The following is a 24,382-nucleotide window of genomic DNA, read 5'->3' on the forward strand; positions in this document are numbered from 1 at the left end:
AAAGGAAATTGTAGGGTACAACAGGGCTAAAGGCTCTTTGGAGTAAAATGCTCCATTGATTTTATTTTCTCCCAAAACACTAAATAGCAAAAGCAAAACTACCAACATCACTTTCCTTAACAACTGTTTGACCCTATGCACTGCAAATGTTTCCTCTTCCGTGAGATTATTGTGTGTAATGTTTATATAAAGGGTGATTTTGAGGCAATTTGATCTCATTTTTAATATTTTTTAAATGTTGCAAATTTATGTAGCTAATGAACATCCCTGAAATGAATATTTCCTTTGAGAAAAAATACTAATATATAATTTTCAGTTTTGTTTAAGATCATTAAATCAAACATCATTATAAAAACTGTCCAATAAGTGAAAGGGTAGGATTTGGAGTAATTGCAGGGGCTAAAGGCCCCTATTATTAAACACATTGTTGTTTTTTGTTGTTTTTTTTGTTGTTTTTTTTAAAGTGGGGCAAATAGATTTGCTATGAAATATGTCCATAGCGGGCTCACACTGACTCATCCAATCATAATGAGATTAGTTTGTTGAGATGTAATAAAATGCCAAATGTGTTTGAAATTAACAGGAAATGGTTGACTTTTTTCTGAAGTTGTTATTTTGAGTAAGCATCATCTTAGTTTGTTACTCAAAAAAGCATTTACACTACACTTAGTTAGAACAGCACGAACAGAAGCGGAGTGATACACACAGTGAAGCGTCAGAGAGCTGATGCTGTCACACCATCAGTGCTCATGGAACATCACTCGTCCAATCAGATTCGAGGACCGGAATTAACTGTGGTATATATATATATATATATATATATTTATTTTTTTTTACTTTGATACATTTTGTGATGAAAAAAAAGCCAAATTTTCTTAAAGTGTGCCTTTAACCCCATTGTACCGTTATTACACATTTAATAACTACATTTAAAATTAAATGTTGTATTTAAAACAGGTAGGTGTCCCGCTTTGACAAAAAAAGTTGTCCCAGACTCCCAGTTTACCATTAACACCTGGAAGATTGTAATTAGGCCTATGTGTGTTTGAGGAAGCATTTTACATTTTTGTATTTAATATTTCTTCCTTTTTCCTCTGCACAGCATAGGGGCGATAATTTAACTATTTAAATTGGTCATGTGTGACGTCATGGCTGAACCATATGGATCATATACTGTATAAAACTGATGATCCGAAAGTCTCCTGCTTCACCTGTATTCTCCCTACCTAGCATGTGTTTACATAGTGCACTGGTCTAATTATATAAAAGTGGGACAAAAGTGACCTCTAGTGGTATTTCTCAGTACAATCGTCATATTGCAGTAAACAGCAAATGGGACAGTGGGAAATGTTCTGTTTGTGTCTTCATAGTAACCATGCTTCAATATTGACACCTTGGCAGTGAGAGCAGGTTGGTTTTAAAACTGTAAGTGAGAATATGAAACCAAATGTGAAGAGCATAGGCCTACTTGCACAGCAATTAGCCTTTCTATTATACTAAACAGAACATTATCCTGCTCTTCTGCTTTTTTCAATAACAAAATGTTTCTCTTACACAAAATACGGCACTGCTTGCTCTATAAACTGTAACAGAAAAAGACAGTAACATAGATGTCGTGATGTACTTTTCTGCATACGAGGCACACATCCTACACATTATTGTGGGCCGTATTTTTAAAGGATGTGGTTGCTTGCAGCTTCCTGTCTCGTTCAGTCAGAGGTGCACAGGAGGGGAGATGTGACAATCAAAAACATCTTTGCCCAGCAGAGACTCAGTCTGGTAGAAACTATGTGTGTTGAAACTTGATTTGACAGTGGTTTTAATTCATTCCAGTGTGCATGAGGCATTGAGGACCGCCAGTAGATTGAAGGGACTGGGATTTCTTTAGGAGGAGGGGTGGATTTAAAAGGAGGGAGCCATGGCCTCCCTCCTTATGCGTATCTTTCGGCTGGGTGTGGAGAAAAAGCGGGTTAGGCACTATGAAAACCTGAAGAGGGATGTGGATCCACATCAGACATGGGAGACTCTGGGTGAACTGGGGGATGGAGCTTTTGGGAAGGTGTATAAGGTAAGGGGTCATTTAAGAGGATGTTTGGATGATGATGTTGAGCTTTAAGTCTGAGTGAAAGTAACAAGACAGAAAAGGAACATTTTCCTCATTTGGATTTACAGGCAATGAAAGCATTAAATGATTCAAACAAACAAGACTGGGTCTTTACCGATATAAAATATAGTCTTAATATGTAATGTAAATAAGGAAATCCCTCCTACAAGAAACTGGCATTTCAATGGAACAGACAAATACATCCTTTTTTGCATGTCATTATACAGTATACTACAGTTTTACCACCTTTTTTGTGCAATGTTCAATTTTCAGGATGAAAAAAAATTGACTACAGAAGGATTTAAATGGAAAGGAATAAGCTTTATAAATAATTGTTTGTTTTATTCCTACTTTTTTTTTTTAAACATCTTTATATAATATGTTTATTTTTCCTATAGTAAACTTGTTTGTCATATCCCAACTTTATGTGGGTCAAACTTAATTTAAGCCCTTAAAATTGAGATAGATTCGTTTTTAAAACTAGAAACGAAATTACCAATGGGGCAATAAATAAATGAATGAATAAATAAATAAATACATTTAATTTAAAGTATATTCTCTAAATGTCTTAAACTCCTTTGCAACCTCCTATATCTGGAAAACAAGACAAAAATACTGATTAATGATTATGATTTTATTGCTTTGCATATCTTCAGACGATTTGATGTATGATGCTGTTTATCTGTGTTTGTGGATAACGAAACATTGTGGTTAAGGTTGACAATAGGGGTCACACTGTTTTTGTGATGACACAATTAGACCTTACTCTATGTGCTAAACACAATTATGAATGGCAATTAGCCTTAAAAAGTGGTTATTAATTTTAATAATGTATTTCATATGAATATTTTCTGTAATAAAGTGCACAAGAAAATTATTCATGCTACATTTAACCAGAGTGACAACATACAGTACATAAAAAGTGTAGTCATATATACACCGTCTTAAAATGATTTTAAGCTGGAGTGTTTGTATGGAGTGTGAACATTGTATTTTGATTTTTTGAAAATATTTTGTGTTGAATGTACAGTATGGCTAAAACTGGCATGGAATGTAGGATATTGCAAATGTATTTATTTTTTGAATGGCCATACCTTGCGGTTTGTTCACTCTCCATTTATGAACACATTTATTTATGACCATTGTAGATTTATTTGCTTCCAAGGTGATAGACTATGAGGGTACTCTGTTGTTCGGCAACTTCCTGTTAAACCAAAATGTGAAAGGTGGCTTCCTGTTAGCGATTTTCACCCTTATACATCAAACTCTTTTTTCCCCCTCTCTGAAAATGAATCTCACTTTACGGAGTGATGCAACTTTATTGCTTTCTGCACTTTTGCAATTTACAAGCCTGCAGTTTACATGTCTTGTGCATCATGGTCTGCTCTGACTATGTTATCTTGACAAAGCCAACAAACGGCTGTTACTCAACAAACTATGTTTAGGGTTTTTCCAAAATGACTAAAACAAGACCACAATTTCTGACTCTAACTCCCAACTTCTACTTTCAAGCTACATCCATCAAACTTGGCACAGACCTTCAGACGGTTCTGACTTATCTTTTCTAACTAATTGGACTAATAGACCCCGTTTACACCTGATATTAAGATGCATCTCATGTGGCCAGGATAGTAACATCGCTGTTTACACCTGATCACTAAAATGCGTCTCCTGTGACCACTTGTGATCAGATTTGGAGGGTCTCTTATTTCATGATGACAAACATAAATCACTAGGTCATTGTGTGTGTTACTGCATGATAATAAACCACATAAAAGTAATAAAAGTCAAAGAAAAAGTGGGTGAAAAACTGCACTGTTTCTTGCAGTTACAACTGTAATTTAATCTAAGCACAAACGCAACATTTCAAGTATATTTATCCGTTATTTTAGTGGATTACCTGTGTTAAGGAGCTTCAGATGTGTGTGCTTGTCATCTCAACGTACAAGTTGATTTCAGACACACTGAAAAAGATCAGTGAAATTCTCTGGCTTGTTTATGTATCTGCTTTTTCAAAACGGTTATTTCCTTTTAAATCCAAAGGTAACCGGCAAAAGTTTTTAGAAAATAAGCGCACCGGTTGATTGACAAGTGAGGGATGGGACTGCACTGCTGTCAAGGACACATCAGGCAATGCAAAATAAAAATAAAATGCAATGTGGTCAAATGCGTTTTTGACTACCTTTGTTTGTTTTTTGTGATCTGATCACAAAGCATTTTGTAACACGTTTAGACCTGTATTCTGCTGACCTCATGTGATCGGATCTCCAAAAATACATCTTAATACCAGATTTAGAAGTTTTCCCGTATCCAGAAGTTTTCCTGTATCGGACCTTCAAAGTGTAAGAAAAGCCTATAGATTTGCATTGACCTATCAGCCTGTCTACCTTACCTACCTACCTACCTACCTACCTACAGACAGGTAGGTAGGTAGGTAGGTAGACACACTGATCAGCCACAATATCAAAACCACTGACAAGTGAATAACATTTGTTATCTTGTTACAATGACACCTGTCAAGGGGTGGGACATATTAGGCAGCAAGTGAACAGTCAGTTCTTGAATTTCATGTGTTGGAAGCAGGAAAAACGGGCAAGTGTAAGGATCTGAGTGACTTTGACAAGGGCCAAATTGTGATGACTAGATGACTGGGTCAGAGCATCTCCAAAATGGCAGGTCTTGTGGGGTGTTCCTGGTATGCAGTGGTTAGTACCTTCCAAAAGTGTTCCAAGGAAGGAGAACCGGTGACAGAGTCATGGGTTTCCAAGGCTCATTGATTTGCGTGGGGAACGAAGGCTAGCCTGTCTGGTCCGATCCCACAGAAGGGCTACTGTAGCACAAACTGTTGAAAAACGTAATGCTGGCCATGATAGAAAGATATCAGAACACACAGTGCGTCGCAGCTTGCTGCGTATGGGGCTGCGTAGCTGCAGACCGGTCAGAGTGCCCATGCTGACCCCTGTCCACCACTGAAAGCACCTACAATGGGCACGTGAGCATCAGAACTGGACCATGGAGCAATGTAAGAAGGTGGCCTGGTCTGATGAATCACATTTTCTTTTAGACCATGTGGACAGCCGGATGCGTGTGCATCGTTTACCTGGGAAAAAAGATGGCAGCAGGTTGCACCATGGGAAGAAGGTTGGCCGGCGGAGGCAGTGTGATGCTCTGGGCAATGTTCTGCCGGGAAACCTTGGGTCCTGGTATTCATGTGGATTTTACTTTGACATGTACCACCTACCTAAAGATTGTTGCAGACCACGTACACCCCTTCATGGGAATGGTATTCCCTGATGGCGGTGGGCTCTTTCAGCAGGATAATGCGCCCTGCCACACTGCAAAAATTGTTCAGGAATGGTTTGAGGAACGTGACAAAGAGTTCAAGGTATTGACTTAGCCTCCAATTTCCCCAGATCTCAATACAATTGAGCATCTATGGGATGTGCTGTACCAACAAGTGTGATCCACGGGTGCCCCTCCTCACAATTTACATGACTTAAAGGATCTGCTGCTAATATCTTGGTGCTAGACACAACAGAACACCTTCAGAGTTCTTGTGGAGTCCATGCCTCGACAGGTCAGAGCTGTTTTGGTGGCATGAGGGGGACCTATACGATATTAGGCAGGTGGTTTAAATGTTGTGGCTGATTGGTGTTTTAAGTGATAAAGGCAAGTGTTATGTCCTCTCAATCTTAGGTTCAGAATCAGACAACAGGGGTCCTGGGAGCTGCTAAAGTCATTGAAGTACACAGTGAGGAGCAGCTGGATGACTACATCACTGAGATAGACATCCTCGCAGCATGTCGCCATACAAACATTATCTCTTTGCTGGACTCCATGTTCTTTGAGGGCTGGCTGTGGGTGAGCCACATCTGTTTATAGAGTCTAATAGTGGCAGTGTTTATTTCCTTAGAGTCTTAAACTGTCATTGAGTTTACCCTCTCTCTTCAGATCCTTATTGAGTACTGCCCCGGGGGAGCCCTAGATGATATCATGTTGGGTATGTGTGGGACAGACATAGTTAAAGGAATGGTTCACCCAAAAATGAAAATTCTGTCATTATTTAATCACCCTTATGTCGTATCAAGCCTGTATGACATTCTTTCTTCTGCATCTTTGTGGCATTATCACACATTTCATTTGCTCGGTGTACTGCAGAACTGGAAAGGGGCCTTTCGGAGCAACAGATCAGTGAAGTGTGCTGTCAGACTCTGCAAGCTCTGTCTTACCTGCACCAACATCACATCATACACAGAGATCTGAAGGCTGGCAATATTCTGCTCACGATGGAGGGACTGGTCAAACTAGGTACATACTTTTCCGTGTTCCCCTCTGATGTTCATATAGTCTGTTCCTGTCTATGTTAGTCTGCCTCACATATGTGTGCTTTCTCACTCAGCTGATTTTGGTGTGTCGGCAAAAAATGACAATACCCTTCAAAAACGATCGACTTTCATTGGAACTCCTTACTGGTAAGACTCAGAGTTACACCCTTATATTTGCTCAAATGCTCATCCCCTTTAAAGGACGTGTTCGATGCCATTCCAAACACATATGACTTTCTTTCTATCATGAAAGCACCAACTGATATGTATCGAAGAATGTTCATGCTGCTTTTTTCCATACAATGAAAGCATAGTGATCAGGGATTGTCAAAAAATCACTTTAAAAGTATCATAAAAGGTTGTCAGAAATGTCTTGTGCACTATTTTCCAAGTGTTCTGAAGCCATGATAGCTTTGTTGAAGAGATCAAAATTGAACTAAAAATTTAAGCTCTCTTTTATGTGCATTTTCAAACTTGGCACATAACCGATCTCGACACACCAAGTTTGAGTATGTGGAGTAAAGATAGTCAAACAGCTTTCTAACAACATGAGGGCGAGTAAATCATGACAGAATAAACATTTTTGTGTTAACTGTTAATTTAAAGTAAAGTCTGAACCAATTCAAATCATAAACAGTATCATAGTTAAACAAAATGTTCTGCAAATTGTGATCCTTCTATTGAGAATGACCTGTCTGCCGCTGTAAAACAAGACTTGAAATATCTTGTCTTTCAAGGATTGCACCGGAGGTAATAATGTGTGAAACATCAAAGGACAATCCCTACAGCTCTAAAGCTGATATCTGGTCACTGGGCATTACTCTGATTGAGGCTGCTGAGATGGACCCCCCTCATCATTCTCTCAATCCCATGAGGGTCCTACTGAAGATCACCAAGTCTCCGCCACCCACACTTTCCAACCCTCGCCAATGGTGGGTGTTTACTCAGTTAATCCTTAGGCTAATGATCTGGAGCTAAGATTAGGATAGAGATGCACATATGTATTGCCAAACATCGATATTGGCAGACGATCTCTTGTGTGTAGTTACTATGAATTATGTGTCAATAACAGTAAAAAAAGAATTTCACAAGGTGCAACTACTGTCAAGTTTTCACACAATAAATTGAATTACCTTAAATCTCGACACAACAAGTAATGTTAATGTGAGCATGACAAGAGGCTTTTCAGAATTCAGTTAATGCGTGTTACAAATGTAAATGTGAGTTAATAATGTGCTTTTTGTTTCAGGTTTTTGTTTTTAACTGAGAACATTCATCTAAAACATGAAAAACACATAGAGATATAGAGAATAAAGTTATTTAAATGTATTTTCAAATTGTGTAACTAATTATCAGCTATTTGAAGCAAGATAGCAAAAATAAAGCACAACAACTAAACTACTGGTATCGGTATCAGTAAATGTTGTTGTAAATAATGGGATATCTGTATTGGCACAAACATTTAGTATCTGTGCAACCCTTAGTTTAGGACACAGTTTACCTTATCTTGAATTCTGCCACCAGGTCGTCCCATTTCCAAGACTTTTTGAGGAGGGTGTTGCAGAAGAACCCAGAAGCTCGTTGGGGAGCCCAACAGCTCCTGGCCCACCCTTTCTCTTACGCTGGGCGAAATGGGCAAGCGCTTAAAGAGCTCATCGCTGAGGCCAAAGCAGAGGTGACTGAGGTCATAGAGGCTGAGGTAAATAAATCTGGTCCTGTGCCAGATTAAACATATGTTTCTTTCCAAGAGTATACATTCCAAGACATTTGATTTTACCGAAAACGTGACTGCACTTCTAAAACTGAAAATAAATAAATAAAATAAAAATTAATCTCAGCTGTATGGCAATCTTCAGTATGGCAAGGAGGAGGCGGGAGCTGGCAGGACAGTCAACATAACTTTAATGACGTAACTGAACTGAAAACAACATAATACAAATATAAACACACACACAGCATGTCCGCATATGTGTCTCTCTCTCTCACACTCCTCCCCCGCCCGATTCAGGGCAGGGCGCCATCTGGACTGGGCTAACCCCCCCATCTCTGGAGGGGAGACACTGCCCTTCCGGCCATTCCACCAGTCGATGGTCCACCCCATCTCCTGGGAACCTGGGGAGAGACTAGGGCAGGGAGAGGAGAGAGGGGAGAGGGAGAGAGAAAAACTTGCTCGCCTGGTTTTTGTCTCCCCTGGACACACCGTCACCTGGTCCTCAGCCACTCCTCTGCCCTATGGTGGATGACAGCCAGTCTTCCCCTGGCGGACAGCAGCAAGTTGTCCGACCCCTGGTGGATGGAACGGCTCCTTCCCTTCCTGGCAGATGGCACGGTTCCTCCAACTCCAGGCAGGGACTCCTCTGTCGGATGGCCGTGTCTCCTCCCCTGGCAGACAGCAGCGGCGAGGACTCCACGTCAGCAAATTCCTCCTCCTTCCCGGTTTTCAGCACCAATGTAATGGGTTCAGGATGGGGAAGGAGGAGGCGGGAACCTGCAGGACAGTCATCATAACTTTAATGACATAACTGAACTTAAAACAACATAAAACAAACATAAACACACACCCACAGTGTGGTTTATTGTGCAACCAAAATCCCAATTGATTTATTTTGAAATGTCTGTGCTCCCAGCTCACAGAAACACATAAGGGAAACAAAACATGCTCTCTTATCATCATTTATAATGTCTTACAAAATAAACACTATAAAGTAAATATTGTCATTGGCTAATGAATACTGTATGAACAGTCATTTATCAACAGTATACCATTCATCAGTAGTAGTAGTCATGTGGCCACCTTTGCACACCTCGTGGAATCACAGATAAATAATTAAAAAACTATCAGCATTGATTTTTGCTCATAAATGTTATTTCAAAAAAGCAACTATCAGTGCAATATTATATATTTTGTGAAGCAAAATTACATACATAATTATGATTAGTGGTCGACCGATGTATTGGTTTTTATCATATATACATTTTACCGATAGAGTATATAGGCCAACCTCAAATAATAATACATAAGTTTGCTTCTCAAGTAAATGTATCTTCTTTTAAGAAAGTTTAGATAAGAAATACCTATTACATTTTGCAATGCTGGTATCTTTGATGGCATGTTGGGATGCTGGTGTCCATACCAGACCTCTAAACTAGTTAGCTAATTAGTAGCCAGGGACACATCCTTGGACATATATCTTCACTGGATAATTATTTTCATTATTATTATTATTAATATTATTATTATTATCATCCATCCATCCATCTTCATCCGCTTATCCGAAGTCAGGTCGCGGGCGCAGCTGCTCCAACAGGGGGCCCCAAACTTCCCTATCCCGAGCCACATTATTATGGCAAGGTAAATAATAATATTTTTCTGCATTTCTTCTTCTACAGGCTCTGTTTGACCTACAGGGTGCAGAGAATGAGACGGTAGCATCAGAGTCCGAGCAAACACAGCCACTACCAGTACAAGCATTTGAAGAACAAAGACCACATGAACCTGAGAGTCCTCAGAAGACCGTAGATGCTGTTCCTCAATATCCCACCAATCCCGAGCCAAACAATGAGGTTAAAGTAACTCGCAGGGCCTCCCAGGCCACAGTTAAAGCCCAGACGAGAGCAAGACGTCTCTCCATCCCTGGAAACCTGCTTTCATTTCTGACAGGGAGCTCTCGTCGTTGCAAATCTGGATTCTGGGGTGACAATTCACCTGTTCAGGAAACTAAAGACTGTGAAGATTCCAGTGCAGTTCAAACTGTCGGAAATTGTCCCTCGGTTTCACAAGGAGATGACAGCCATGACAGTGAAAACACTGACAAACCCAAAGAGCAAATATCTGACTTAGTTGAAGTTAAAAGTAATGAGGCTGCTGATGCCAAAGACAAGGAAGCTAAAGTAGAAACTGACAAGGAAGACACCAAGATCGTAAATAACTTAAGCACACAAACAAAGCTACCAACAAATATCTCTGAAGAGGAAACACTAGATCTTTTCAAGGTGGACACTGACACAGATGAAGTTTCAGGGCACAGTCACCAAATATTCTGGAAATCCCTCCAAAATTCTGCTATTGTTGACAAAGCCACACTTCCAAGAACAAAACATCCACAGAGCACACTGGTTGAAGCTTTGAGTTTGGAACAAACACTTACCAAAACGTGCAAATGGGATGAGGAAAGATCTAAAAACGAGTACCTTGATTTGGCCTGTCCTCTGAAAACTTGCAATTCCCATCTCACAGTAGGTATAAACACGAGCGTGGCTGCTGAGATGCCATCTAGTAACTTACGTGAAGAAATTCCTGATCTTCAGAAAGGGCAACAGACAACTGAACCATTAGAAAGTGACCCTGATGAGGGAATAATCACATTTGTTGAAGAAAAAACTAAGGTAGAAATAGAAGGGCCAGAGGAAATGGAAACCAATGGAGGAACAGGGGATGAAAAAAATGAGGAAAGTTGCCCAAAAGGCACAGATATTAATGGAGATAAAGATACAAGGACAGAAAAAGAGAAGCATTCAGCCACCACGGAAGAGCACATTACCATGGAAGTAGCGGACAAGAATGTCCACTTAGCCTCCAATGAAAACCATAATATTATAGAGGTAGTCAATGATGATGTAGACTCTAGAGATGAAAACAACGAGAAACCTGAAAGCAGTGAAAAAGGTGAGGAACTGAATGCTGCAACAGATACAGGAACGGAGGAAGAAGAACATTCAGTCACCGAGGAAATTATGGCACCAATGGAGCTAGAATCAAGAAACAAATGCGGTGAGAACACAAGACAATCAGATGAGATGGAAACACCCATCCAAAATGAGGAGACAAAGATAATTGTTTTACAAAATTCAGAGAAAGTAACAGAGCTAACAAGTAAAGTTAATACAGAAGAGACCAGTCCTGAGGGGGAAATGAGTCTCAGTGGTAATGAAGGAGAAGCTGACAGCATTGGGAAAGTGAACTGTTCTAAAGAGACAGAAGTTTGTACTGATTCAGAGGAACCGAACCAAGAACGTAACCAAAGGAATTATATTAGCTTACAGAACAACAAAAGAGACCAATCAAAAAGCAAAGGTGATGATACAATAGATGTGACTGGACCAAATTTGAAAAAGCAGGTGATGTTTGCACTTGAGGAGGACAAACAAAGGCAAGATAAAACCGATGAAGGGCCACTTGCAAATGGCATAGACGATTCAGACTTAATACCACCACATGTTGGATCAAATGGAACCACACCTAAAGAATCTAATGATGACACAATTCCACCTCTTTCTCCAACTACGGAGCCAACTTCCCCTCCTCTGTCCCCTGGCTTTGAAGGGGTGAGTCTGAAACAAACAAACTAGCAACAAAATTACCAGCTTAAATCTAGCAAACTCTTTTATATTTTCAATAGTTTTTTAATTATTTAAATGTATACATTTTTTGTTATGTTATATTACCCTAGAATTAAAAACAAACAAAACAAATCTCTAACTCTGCTATAAGGGGGTTTTAAATACAGCTGCTAAGGAAGTGATGGTAAATATAGCATTTTTCTTTTTTTCTCACCTCATGATCCAAATCAAAGTTGTGGAAAATTAAAAGTGGATTTTTTGCTTTTGCTTTTGGAGCAAATGGGAACATTTCTGTGGTCTCGCATGTACCACTATATGAGTTTACCCCACCATAGTTTACTTTCGTGTTCCAAACATGGAAATGTGAAAAAGGTCCATTAGCAAAACTTCAACATTTAATATATGTTGTTCTCGGTTTGTGCCAATTCAGGACTTACACCCAAGCAGGAGGACAGTAAAGAAAACCCGAAAATTTATGGTGGATGGTCGAGAGGTCAGCGTTACCACCTCCAAAGAGGTTAGTGAGAGAGACAGCAAGGAACAACAAATGCGCTCCAACAGGTAACATGTGGTCTTCATAATTTCTAATGGAGAAACTTGTAGTGTAAAATTATTAAATCTATTATGTGTAACTATTTCAATGTTAAAATGATTTCTCCTACCCAGTTAAATCTATAAATGGCTCGTTGCTTTCATATGCAAGTGTGTTTACTGTTTGTTTGCTTGGATGCTTGCCATTTTGGGGTGTAATCTATTTAGAAAGTAATTGTTACTGCAATCTAATGACTTTTTATGTTATAACAGTAGTGTAGCACCTTACTTTTCTAATTCTTGTAATCAGATTACAATTATTGATTTTCAATTAAGTTAATTAAATTACATTACTTCAGTTTTTCATACAGTATTCCTAAAAAAGTATTATGGAGAATGCATTTAAAACATGAATTACGTTAATATGAACAAAACTTCACGGCTCCGGTGAGTTTGCCAATTTGTTTTGTTTATTTTGTTGTTTTCTCTCCCCAATGTCTCTCAGGCACGGCCGGCATGCATGATTGCCATTTTCATGGGAACATTGATTGTTCCCGGGGAAACGCTGATCATGCCACTGATTAGCATGCCGAGCAACACCTATTCTTCTCTAATTCACGCCCTTCTTAAGCCCATCGTGTTTTCAGTATCTTTGCTACAATGTTGTTTGATGTCTAGTACTACTCTCGTGTATATGAATTTCGGGTGTGTGGTTGCCATCCAGTATTGCTGGGTGTCAGCTGGTCTTCCACAGAGGTTACCTCGTCTCTGCCCATGTGTCGGAAGTAGTATCACCCTCTTCAGCTGGGCGCTGTTCTGCACCTCACTAGCTTCAACAGAGTGTTCTACGAATCTGTTCCTGACTTCCACAACACACACACACATCCAACGAACACACTCTTTAAGGATTGCTAACCTGCCACCTCTTCTTGCTGCTGCAGCCGGTGCCGGGTTCCTCGGCATCCACAGTGACTGCATTTTGTAATTAATAAATTCCATAAACGTTAACTCTACTCTTGGGTCTGTTTGTTCTCCCTATCGCATCGTTACATAAAAGCATTTATGTGAAAAGTGTTTTAGAAAGTAACATAAAAGTTATTAGTAATGTGAGTACTTTTTTTGCTTAAGTAATCAGTAAAGTCTGTAATCCGATTACAATATTAAATAAGTGATTTGTATTTTGAAGTGAATTACTGTTTTTGAAAAACTTACCCAACACTGGTGTTTGCAGACGACAGGAGCTGCACGCATTGAAGCTCTTGCAGAGGGAGGAGCAAAGAGAGCATGTGCATCTGGAGCAGAAACTACAGCAGCAGCGAGAACAGATGTTTCGTCACATAGAACAAGAGATGACTGTTAGTCAATTTACCACATGCACCACAACACTTCTGTCTCATTTAGCGATTTAAGATATGCTATAAAAAGACAGTTTAGAGTCTTGTTTAATGTTCTAGAATGGGCAGATCATTAGTTGTACTTTTAAGACAACAATTAATGGCATTCGCAATGCATATGACTTCTGTAATGGGGCTTATTTCTGAGAAATAATGTAGGGTGGGACTTAATTTTATTCAATCCACCTTAATTTTATCAGGCATTCTGGGTGGTTTCTTACCAGCCCAAGTCAAAATAGCCAACCCCCAAATCTCAATGATATTCTGGTCCATAAATGTGACTCCTTCATTGTAAGTCTAAGGGATTCATCCGTTTTATCATCTGCAAGGTGAAAATAGTAAGTCTGATTGCTTAGAAAAGTAACAGCACAGCATCTCTCCTCAATAGGTAACTTAATTTGAGGCATTATTTATGTCTGTTGCACAAATGCTGTGTCAAAATGTACATGGCATAGTATAATACTCGTGAAAAACCTGTACGGAAAAGTACCATCAAACACCACTTAGCAAGTACCAATAGTAACCTCGTCTGCATGTTCTCCCTTTTGTAGAGCAAGAAGCAATACTATGACAGTGAGCTTGAGAGACTTGAAAAACAGTACCAGCAGCAAAGCAGTCAAATGGAGGCAGAGCACACAGCCCGACTTAGAGAGGATGCACGGCGACTCAAGGCACAACAAGAGAAAGAGCTAAACCGCAAGAGCAGTGCCCTGAAAGCTGACCCTAAAGAGGTACTACTGCATTCACCCACACTGACTAGGCCGAAACCAGGCCAGATATGAACCAGGGCTTGTGGACAAAATTTAAATGGTCAATTATGTGTCATTTAATGTGTGAGATTGTGACTGTTTCAGGAGCAACTGTTCCTACAGAAGCAGCAGCAGGAACTGAATGAGGCTCTGCAGAAAGGTGTTCAGGATCATAAGAGGAAAGTGGCATCCATGGAATGGGAGATTACAGTCAAATCTCAGCAGCTGAAGCGAGGTAAGTGTGCCACTACTAATATGCCTACAATATTTATTTATCATCTAATTTCTAAAAAAAAAACGAAGAAAAAAAAAATCATAAACATATGACTGCTCTTGGTTATCCACTGAAATTCAGCAAATAATAGTGGACCTTGATTTCGGGAATGTTTACTGGACCACACATAATTAAGGGATGACTCACTGGCTATGTTTGGAAAGGAATACTATTGTATTACTTAATGAATACTGTGTTTAATACTACACTTAATACTGCCTACAAGTGCCAGAAGTTGTTTTCTGATTAAGGGGCAATATGGAATACATTTTCAGCATGATACCTTTATGAGGGCATATTTTTACTGACCACATAAAAACACACTGTGCATCATCCTTTCATGTAAAATACTTTTAATTAATTAAAATAGTTTTCAATCTGATTAGGTTGTTACCTTTCAAATTTAATCAGCACAAACTATATTCAACTAAGCTTAGAATAAAATCAGATGATACAAAAAAACAAACAAACAAACCAAAAATATTAAAAGCAAACAAACAACATAAAACATAAGAATGATTACGGGCATTTTTGGTTCCCAAATGTTAATATTCAGGGACATTTCTGTCAATTTCTGTATCATTTTTGGTCTGACTGAGCCCATTTAATAAAATTTTTATAAAACGGTATGTGAAACAGTATGCAATATGCAACGATAAATGTTTCAAACAAAATTAATTGTCACATGACCTTATTATGTGCATATTTAAGTGAGTACAATCCAGTTGTAATCTCAGAAATAAAACTGGACACTTGCATTGATAGTCCAATTTGGTGTGATAAAATGTGTAACTATTGTCAGTACGATAAAAAAAAATTATAAAAAAAAATGGTTGACGAATGCTTTGCACAAGCTCTGATGCATACTGCACATTTTTGGAAAAAGTAGGATGTCATCCGGGTATACCATGCATACTGAAAGTTTGCATGTACTGTACTCAGGGGCAGACTGGCCATAGGGAGAACCGGGTCTTTTCCCAGTGGGCCAGGCGCAAAACGTCAAAACAAGCAACCCCCCCAACAACATTTGGCCCGGTTTTTATTTCAAATCTAGGGCCGATTTCTCTTCCCAGTCCACCCCTGACTGTACTGTAGCTTGTGGCTAGTGTGCCTCTTGAGGCCAGGGGAATGAGGTATACACATACCACACAGCTCTCATGTACCAATTGGAACTCCCGTTACATGTGCACAGTCATAGTAAGTTAACATTGTGCACAATGAATACTGTAGGCACAGTTTGCAGAAGAGTGGTATGGCAGTATGTTATTCTAAACATACCCACTTCTTCAATCTCTCTGAAGCTCGTGAGGCAGTGATTTGGGAGTTAGAACAGCGACATTTACAGGAGAAGTACCACCTATTCAAACAGCAGGTGAAGGAACAGTACTCCCTACAAAGACAGCAGCTGACCAAGAAACACAACAAGGTTAAATCTGTGGTTAATTCAACATAATCTCTTAACGCATGCTGTGGTTTTTATTACGTTTCTGAGCCTCATTCTGAGTAGTCAGTTATGTTTCTCTTTTCTTTCTTATGGCAGGATAAGGAGAGAGCATCTTGGTTCCAGCAGGTTCTTCTAGAGGAACATAAGTCATTGCAGGCCCAGGAAAGAGCTTCCTTTCAGAAGGCCCAGAAAGCTGAAGCCAAAGCCCATTTGAACCAGTTTAAAGTGGAACTCAGGAAGAAAGGTCTAAGCGGTTCTGAACAGCGTCAGTGTCTCACACAGGTCTGGATTTTAGATGAAGCCTCTAAATGAGAAAAAATGTAACTGGAATTGTAAGATTGGTGGTTCTCAACTGGTTTTGCTTCAGATTTTACATTGGATATCAAGTGGTGACCTAACATAGTGAGAAGATATAGCTGCAGGCCAGCAGCAAAAGATATAAAGAGCCCCTTACCAAGAGGTCGGCAACCTATGGCATGCATGCCAGCATCAGCATGTGGAGGGGTAATCACTGGCATGCCAGCAACGGTGAGAGAGTAGACTATTTTATTCATTTGAAATTCCACACCTGCATTTCAAACTACATCTTGATGTAATCCTTCCTCATGATCACGCAGCGTGCTTTCATCAGCTGAATGAGAGGCTAAACAAAAAGTTCAAATGTGACAAGACTGCAGTATACCCAACAGACTCGTGCAGCACTTGCAAGCCATTTGCGCATCACAAGACGTCAGCACTTCACTTTCGGTTAATCACGTGAGTCAACGCGTCCACTTTGCTTCGGTCAGGCTGTGCGGATGACAGCCTATATTCCATGTTTATTTGTTTCTTTTTGCTTTCAGAACCACACGTGATGTAAGAAGGAAAACACCACTATTAACCCTTAAGGTTTCGCATACACCTTCCATAAACCATGGTTACATTCAAAATTACATTAAACGATTAAAAGAGAAAACATAAACCCACATCGTGGGGTTCAAAAATCGGAGTTTATTCAAAATATAGTGGAAATAATTATGGAAATAAAGTTTTAGGATTTTACAGGTGCGATTCACTGAAAAGGGCTGAATAGCTGATTGGCTTGTGATGTGCGAATGGCTTGCACGCGCAGCACTTTAATATTGTTTATTCAGCTGATGAAAGCACACTTCCTTTTCATGAGGAAGAATTACATCAAGATGTAGATTGGAATGCAGGTGCGAATATAAATAAAATAGACTGCCCCTCTCTCGATGTTGCTTGCGTACTAGTGATTAACTCTCTGTGTGATTTTGAAAAATATATGACACAATATAAAGAATATTTAAGATTCCACAGCATTTTGTGATCAGTCATCAAATAAGAAAATTTGTGATATATTTTTTGGGGGGGGCGGGGGATGTTTGGCACAGCATAGGCCAAGAAAATAAAAATGGCACTCCATGTCAAAAAGGTTGCCAACACCTGCCCTAATCTAACCCTTTCCCTAATCCTAATTGTGTGTGGAAGTGTCGCCCCTTTTTGGAGCTGGTCCATTCCCCTTCTGGAATAACCACGCCCCCTTCCGGAGCTACCTTGCCCTCTTTTGGAGATTCCACCAATCTTTTGAAGATCTGCCGGCTGCAGCTGTTCCTAATTGAACACAGAACCAAAATAAAAACATGTACAAAATACTCTAAAAATCTCCTTAAAATTAAGCATTGACATTTCTTAATTTATTTTTTAAATTTATAAATATGAATAAAAATACCAATTCAAATAATATGAATCTAGGTAGACAACAAGACAAATCATTATTTGGTCAGCACAAACCATGTTAATCCTCTTAAACAAGTGAACTCATATTTTTCATATTGTTTATTGTTCACATTTGTTTAGCAGTTTTGTTCATAATTTTTTAATTAGGACATGTCATTTAACCTGTCCACGTTGGCATCTTCCTCCCCAATTTTGCTACTTAATTTCGCTCTAGCTTCTACCAAGTCAGATGAACTGCCACCAAAATGTCAAATGTTTTGATGGAATGCTGATATCACTTCACATCAACATAACACAGTTTTTTTAAAACTAGCCAGCATTTTGAATGTAACAAAACAGTTGCAGTTGACATGCTTGTTGTCTCTTGGTTGGCTTTCTTAGTTTTTGTCAGAGGAGGAGGCCAGACAAAAGCAGGAAAGACAGAGTCTGCAAGAGAGTCATGAGAACCATCTGAAAGTAGTCCAGGAACAATGTGACGCCAGTACTGTTGAACTAGAGCATCTTCAGGTATGACACCTTGCGTACAATATCTTGCAAATGCATCTTTGTTGTAGAAGTGCACTCGGTCGCACTGGCTAAACCTTGCTGAAACAACAGTAGTCTTGGTCTTTATACAGACACCTATTGGTGTAGATGCAGCATCAAGCAATGCCATTGCAATTTGGCAGACATATTTGTTACTCATTATTAATTAATTATACCAATGTAAGTGTTCAATAATTGGGAGGTTACCAAGATAAAGTGAGAAGATATTAGCTGGTCATATCCATGGTATGATCATGATGATCAAATGGATGGCCTTTTAGAATAAAATATCTTTAGAGTCTTTATCTCATGTGTGCCAACGTCATTATAAACATTTGTCAAGAGCATTATACAATTTTAAGTGGAAAGCAAATGTGTTTCATATTGAGGAATGGTAATACTCAGTGTCTATGTGTGTTTGGACACAGAATGAGAAGCTTCAAGTTCTTGTGGACATGGAGAAGAAAAAGATCAAAGCTCTAGAGGACGAGCACACCCTGGAGCTCAACGAATGGAGAGATAAGCTAGCATGCAGGAAAGAGGTATTGGTGGGATAAGTTAGCCAGTTTTAAAGATTCACAATTCAGAAAATACATGATTGCTTTTGTATGTGCAGGTGCTAGAGGAAGATCTGGCTCGTAGACGCAGAGAAAAAGAAGGACAAAGAAGACGAGGAAGTGAGCCTGAAAACCGCCATGCAACTCGTCGCTTAAAGTTCTTTCCAAACCTAAGCTTCTCTTGACAAACAATTTAAACGTTTTGCGTCTAAACCCCAATGCTTTTATGTATAAAATGGGTAGTTGACAAAGAACATAGACACAAACCTTTTTTAAACATTAGGTTATAATGTACCATATATGTGTATATTGAAATGTGTAGGTGCTGTAACTGATTAACATTTTCTTCAAGTCCTTCACCATTTGTAATGAATTGCATTTAATTAATTTTAATTGATATGGAGTCATCATGTGCCACATTATACAACAATTAGAAAACTGCAGCTACTACCCATATACAGTTGAAGTCAGAAGTTTACTTACAGCTTAGCCAAATATATTTAAACTCAGTTCTTCACAATTCCTGACATTTAATCATAGAAATCATTCCTTGTCTTAGGTCAGTTAGGATCACTACTTTATTTTAAGAATGTGAAATGTCAGAATAATAGTAAAGAGAATGACTTATTTCAGCTTTTATTTCTTTCATCACATTCCCAGTGGGTCAAAAGTTTAAACACAATTTGTTAATATTTGGTAGCTGTTGGGCACTTTCTTCAGGAGCGGGCTTGGTTATTAGCAATAATTATGACAAATAATTATTAATTATTAAAAACAATTGAGCATTTATTAGAATTAATATTAGGTTATTGATTGTTCAAATCAACAAACATCAAAGATAATTATCTATTATCAAAATCAATAGAATATTAATAATGATTAATATTAACAACCCTGGAAACAGGGACTAATAACCAGACAGTATAGCAGTCTCACTATAAGATTGTTCTCTTAGGAATGTTGACGTCCAGAAAACATCGACATACAAAAGGAAAACGATGAATCCGAGCACTTGCCTACCAGCCCTTGACACAGGTGCATGCAGAACAATACCAAAACACTTATCTTTAAAGGTATAACAAAGTTTATTAATGCAGTAATATCAATTCAAAACAGCTAAACAATAAATGGCTTATTAAATTGAATCACCTATAATAAGTTCTGTTTCATAATCTTTTATATGATCTCCCTTCGCCATGAACGGCTACCTGAAATAAGAAATTGTCGCATTTTAAGATTAATGGCCATAAAAATAGTTGTCTATGTTCATTGACAGAACATATAAAGCAGTGATAATTCTGTCAAACAGTCAGTGAGACTACTGTCAGCTAAGAACAGGACACTGAGGCCACAGTGGGCACAGGCTCACCAAAACATCGCCTGGTCTGACAAATTTGGATTTCTGCTGAGGTACACAAATGATAGGCCCACTGCAGCCTCAGTTTTCTGTTCTTGGCTGACAGAAGTGGAACCCAACATGGTCTTCTGCTTTTGTAGCCCATCCTCCTCAAGGTTTGTCATGTTGGGAGAAGGGAGAAGTAATGGAACATTTGAGCAATCACATTAGCGATTCAAGTGATTAACAGCTTGAATAAGTTGCTTTTATTACAGCGTGCACTTGACAAACAAACCAAAAAATTATAAAAAATGTAATCAACACAAGCAATGCCACAGTAAATTAAGATAATGCGGCTCTTACCTTTCCTTTTAGTTTTTTAAAATAGACCATAAAACAGACATTGCTTTTCCCTCTGTCTCTCTATTTCGTGCTTTGCTTCTGGTGTCTTTTGCGGTCCTGTGTCCTTTTGAAATCCATGACCTCACGTATGGAATGGGGTTAAACTGAGATAGTGGGGGTCCAACAAGGCAGAGAAATAGAAGTTATGAAATTATGGAGGTGTGGAGAGATGCTCGGTTGGCATTGCAAATTAAGTTAATTTGAGAAAAACCCCTCTCACACTCTGCACTTGAAATCGGAACTGTTTTGACCACAATCAAAAGTTATTTTAATCCCACTGGGATGAGCTCACCGCCGTTCTCTCGATATTCCCTCAAAGCCCGAATGGCAGATCGAGAGCTGTCAATGCCAATCTGTTGACAAAGTGACTCGGCCTCTTTATCATTATAAATTGCTCCGGCATCCTGAGGCCAGTATTCAGGAAAAAGTACTTTTAGCTCTTCAATGAGTTTGCTGTAACCCATTCGGTCCCTTTCTCCTCCTCCGTACAATAGCATGTGATTCTCCAGGCTTCTCACCATACTCCCCCAAAAAAACCTTGTGACCCAAACCTTTGTCTTCTCTTCATCCTTGATGCAGAGGAACACCTTGGAAGATTCTGTCCTTTATAGCATTTTGACTGATTTGGCTATGACGACCTGGTCTCTCAGACATTGCCTCAAACACTCTTGCCTCGTGACAAATAGCTCTATGTGCCGTGATAATGTTACAGTCTTGTTTTTGGAGCTCCAAGGACAGCTCGGACAATTCTTGAAGTGCATCATACATGAGGCCTAGATTTTGGACAAAACAGTACAAAGACAAGCACTTAGCAAGGCCACTGTAGCTCGCACGAGTAACGCTGTCACGGGAATAATCTTCTGCTGCCTGACTGAAATGATTGTAGAGGGCAGGGTCATTTTTCTATACAGCTTTGACAGATCTAAAACTCGACGCAACCCATCTGTTGTCCAAGACCCGGCCAATTTTGCACAACTGAATATCTTATTCGTCAGCACATCGTTTAAGCTCAATTCGGTTCTTGTTTGATGTGCTGTACAGTGTGTAGAGTTTATCCATGAAAATCCTGAAATGATTTATTGCCCCCAATTCTTTAATCGTATCGCCGACTGCGAGCTCCAGTCGATGCGCTGAGCAGTGCCACACTTTCATATTTGGAAAGAGTGATTTAAGTCTTGCTGCCACTCCAGACTTGCAGCTGAGCATAACTGATGTGCCATCGCATGAAAGCCCTATTAGTGTTTTAGACAGAAACTCCTGGGTAAAATTAACACCATCTAATAGTTGAGCGACAATTCCATGGGCACTTAGGTCTTCTAGTTCAACAAAAATGTTTTCAGGCGACTCCATGCCAGACAGCTGAAATCTGACATAAATGATTAAAATGTTGAGTGGTGATAGTGTAGTGGGCTAAAGCACATAACTGTTAATCAGAAGGTCGCTGGTTTGATCCCCACAGCCACCACCATTGTGTCCTTAAGCAAGTCACGTTGCTCCGGGGGGATTGTCCCTGTAATAAGTGCACTGTAAGTCGCTTTGGATAAAAGCGTCTGCCAAATGCATAAATGTAATGTAAATGTAAAGCACTCTTTCTGCTTAAGCTAGTTGCTTCATCAAGAATGAGACCAATCTTAGAGTGCAGAATTATTCCCATGTCGAGACATTTTACTCCTGGCAATCAATTTCACTCTCGAAGCATACGCTGGTCTGTGGCGCTTCGCTTCCTTGTAGACTGTTCGAAAAATTCTTGCAGTAGTGTTCACGTCATCGGATAGGTTATTTAATATAGTTGTTTGTAACGAGTCTTCTTTTGCCTTTTCGAAAATGCTAAGTGCTGCAGTGTGTGCCTTCGCTCTGAGAATGTTCAAAAACTTTTTTCCTGAGTGCCCTCTGTTGTTTTTTTAATCTCTGTGGCAGAAAACGTTACAGAGCATGTCACCCACTCTTTGGCCAGTTTCATTCCTGCCGATTTTTCGGGACCCAGGCTTCAAACCTTTTCGCAAACAGCGCAGCCCAGATGCGGCGACCCCTCCATGACAAGCCAAGGATATGATGTCTTTTTTGTTTTAAACTGCTGCTTTGGTCCATATTGCCTCCATTCTTTGACCTTCTCCAGTGTTTGTCTGCTCACCTCCACATGCTTCTTCCCCCAACCCGCCAGAGCTCTCCGCAGTTGTCGACTTGCTCTGTTCCTCGCAGGTGGTTTCTTGCTCTGTGTTAACATCATTAGCTGATGAACTTGCACCTTTTCTATCAGTGGGATCTATAATAACTCTTGTCTGTTTGGTTTCAGACATTGGGCCCAGTCTAAATTAATACATTTTCGCCATCGTTCCGCATCTCCAATTAAACAATATGACCTGAATAAGTAGGTGTTCATGTGTACCTAATAAAGTGGCCAAAGAGTGTGTATATATATATATATATATATATATATATATATATATATATATATATATATATATATATATATACACACAGTATAAATGCTTTTAAATTTGTATTATGAGTATGTATGAGCAAGACACTTAACTCCAGGTTGCTCCGGGGGATTGTCCCATAAGTGCACTGTAAGTCGCTTTGGATAAAAGAGTCTGCCAAATGCATAAATGTAAATGTAAATCTTTCTAAAAAGTTCTTATGGCAAGTAGTAGCTTATTGTAGCATAGTATATAAATATTTTATTTTATTTGTGCATTAAAAACACATTAGAGGAAGTAAAAGAATTATGTGTGTTCCAGAAAATAGACCCCAGACCTCAATCCATGTGTTAAAGCATGGGTAACACATTTTGTCATTCAGAAAATAGTCATCAGAGTGTATTAACAGTATCACCATAAAATATGTTAAACCATGCTAACAAATTTTGTGAGCGAGTAAACAGGTGTCAGAATGAACATTCTAATAAATAGGTAGAAAACAAGGGAGCACATTTTGCCAGACAGGACATAAAACTCAAACCCTAACCCAAATGTATGTGTAATGACAGAAATTATAATTACATTTTAATTCAGCAATATTGTTTTGTTAACATTTTCTACCTTTTTTCATGGCGTAGTATAATCAAGCAAGCCAATGCATTGTACATAGCACATAGTTTTGTTATCATGTCCTGAGAGATTATTAGAACACTGCAATCAGACATTTACTTTTTGTTGGACATACAAAATCAAAAGGCACACAGATGGATAACTTTAGCCATAGTAGATTGTGGCCCATTGTAACTGTAGACTACAGCTGTTCTGAGGAAAAAGAGTTTAGGATTAGCAGATTTTACCAAGAAATCTTCAACTCTGACAGTGTCAGTCATTTAACATATAGGCCCATTTAATATAAACTAACTCTGCATTTAGAAATCACTTATTATCAAATGTGGCATTAATGCCTGCTGTATTTTCAAAATGTATGTTATTTAACTTTCTTTATTCTGATTTTGTGTAATAGACTTGATTTGAAGTACAATAAAACACTATTGATAACAACAATATCCAAAAGAGTTTGCATGCTTTCTTATTTTAAAGTATCTTTCATGACAAGATCATTTTCATGGTTTACAATCTTCCATGGTTCATGGACACCACAACAACATGGATTAGCTGAAAGAGCTGCAGAGCCTCATTATATGGCTAGTCCATTATTAAGTAACACTTTAGAATAATGGTCC

The 24,382-nt window shown here is 39.0% G+C and overlaps 1 protein-coding gene across 1 annotated transcript; it reads left to right on the plus strand.

The window, feature by feature from the left end:
- Window positions 1-1,795: 1,795 nt before the first annotated feature.
- Window positions 1,796-23,146, plus strand: si:dkey-81j8.6 (serine/threonine-protein kinase 10). Its single transcript, XM_052116609.1, has 17 exons — window positions 1,796-2,068; window positions 5,801-5,965; window positions 6,056-6,104; window positions 6,263-6,412; window positions 6,504-6,576; window positions 7,167-7,361; window positions 7,954-8,128; window positions 9,820-11,754; window positions 12,200-12,330; window positions 13,532-13,655; window positions 14,246-14,425; window positions 14,549-14,678; window positions 16,019-16,143; window positions 16,258-16,443; window positions 18,280-18,405; window positions 18,852-18,965; window positions 19,040-23,146. The coding sequence occupies exons 1-17, from the start codon at window positions 1,919-1,921 to the stop codon at window positions 19,163-19,165; spliced, it is 4,134 nt and encodes a 1,377-aa protein (XP_051972569.1). The 5' UTR covers window positions 1,796-1,918; the 3' UTR covers window positions 19,166-23,146.
- The last annotated feature ends 1,236 nt before the right edge of the window (window positions 23,147-24,382 follow it).

The sequence above is a fragment of the Xyrauchen texanus genome, chromosome 43, assembly GCF_025860055.1.
Source record: "Xyrauchen texanus isolate HMW12.3.18 chromosome 43, RBS_HiC_50CHRs, whole genome shotgun sequence".
Classification (NCBI taxonomy): Eukaryota; Metazoa; Chordata; class Actinopteri; order Cypriniformes; family Catostomidae; genus Xyrauchen; species Xyrauchen texanus.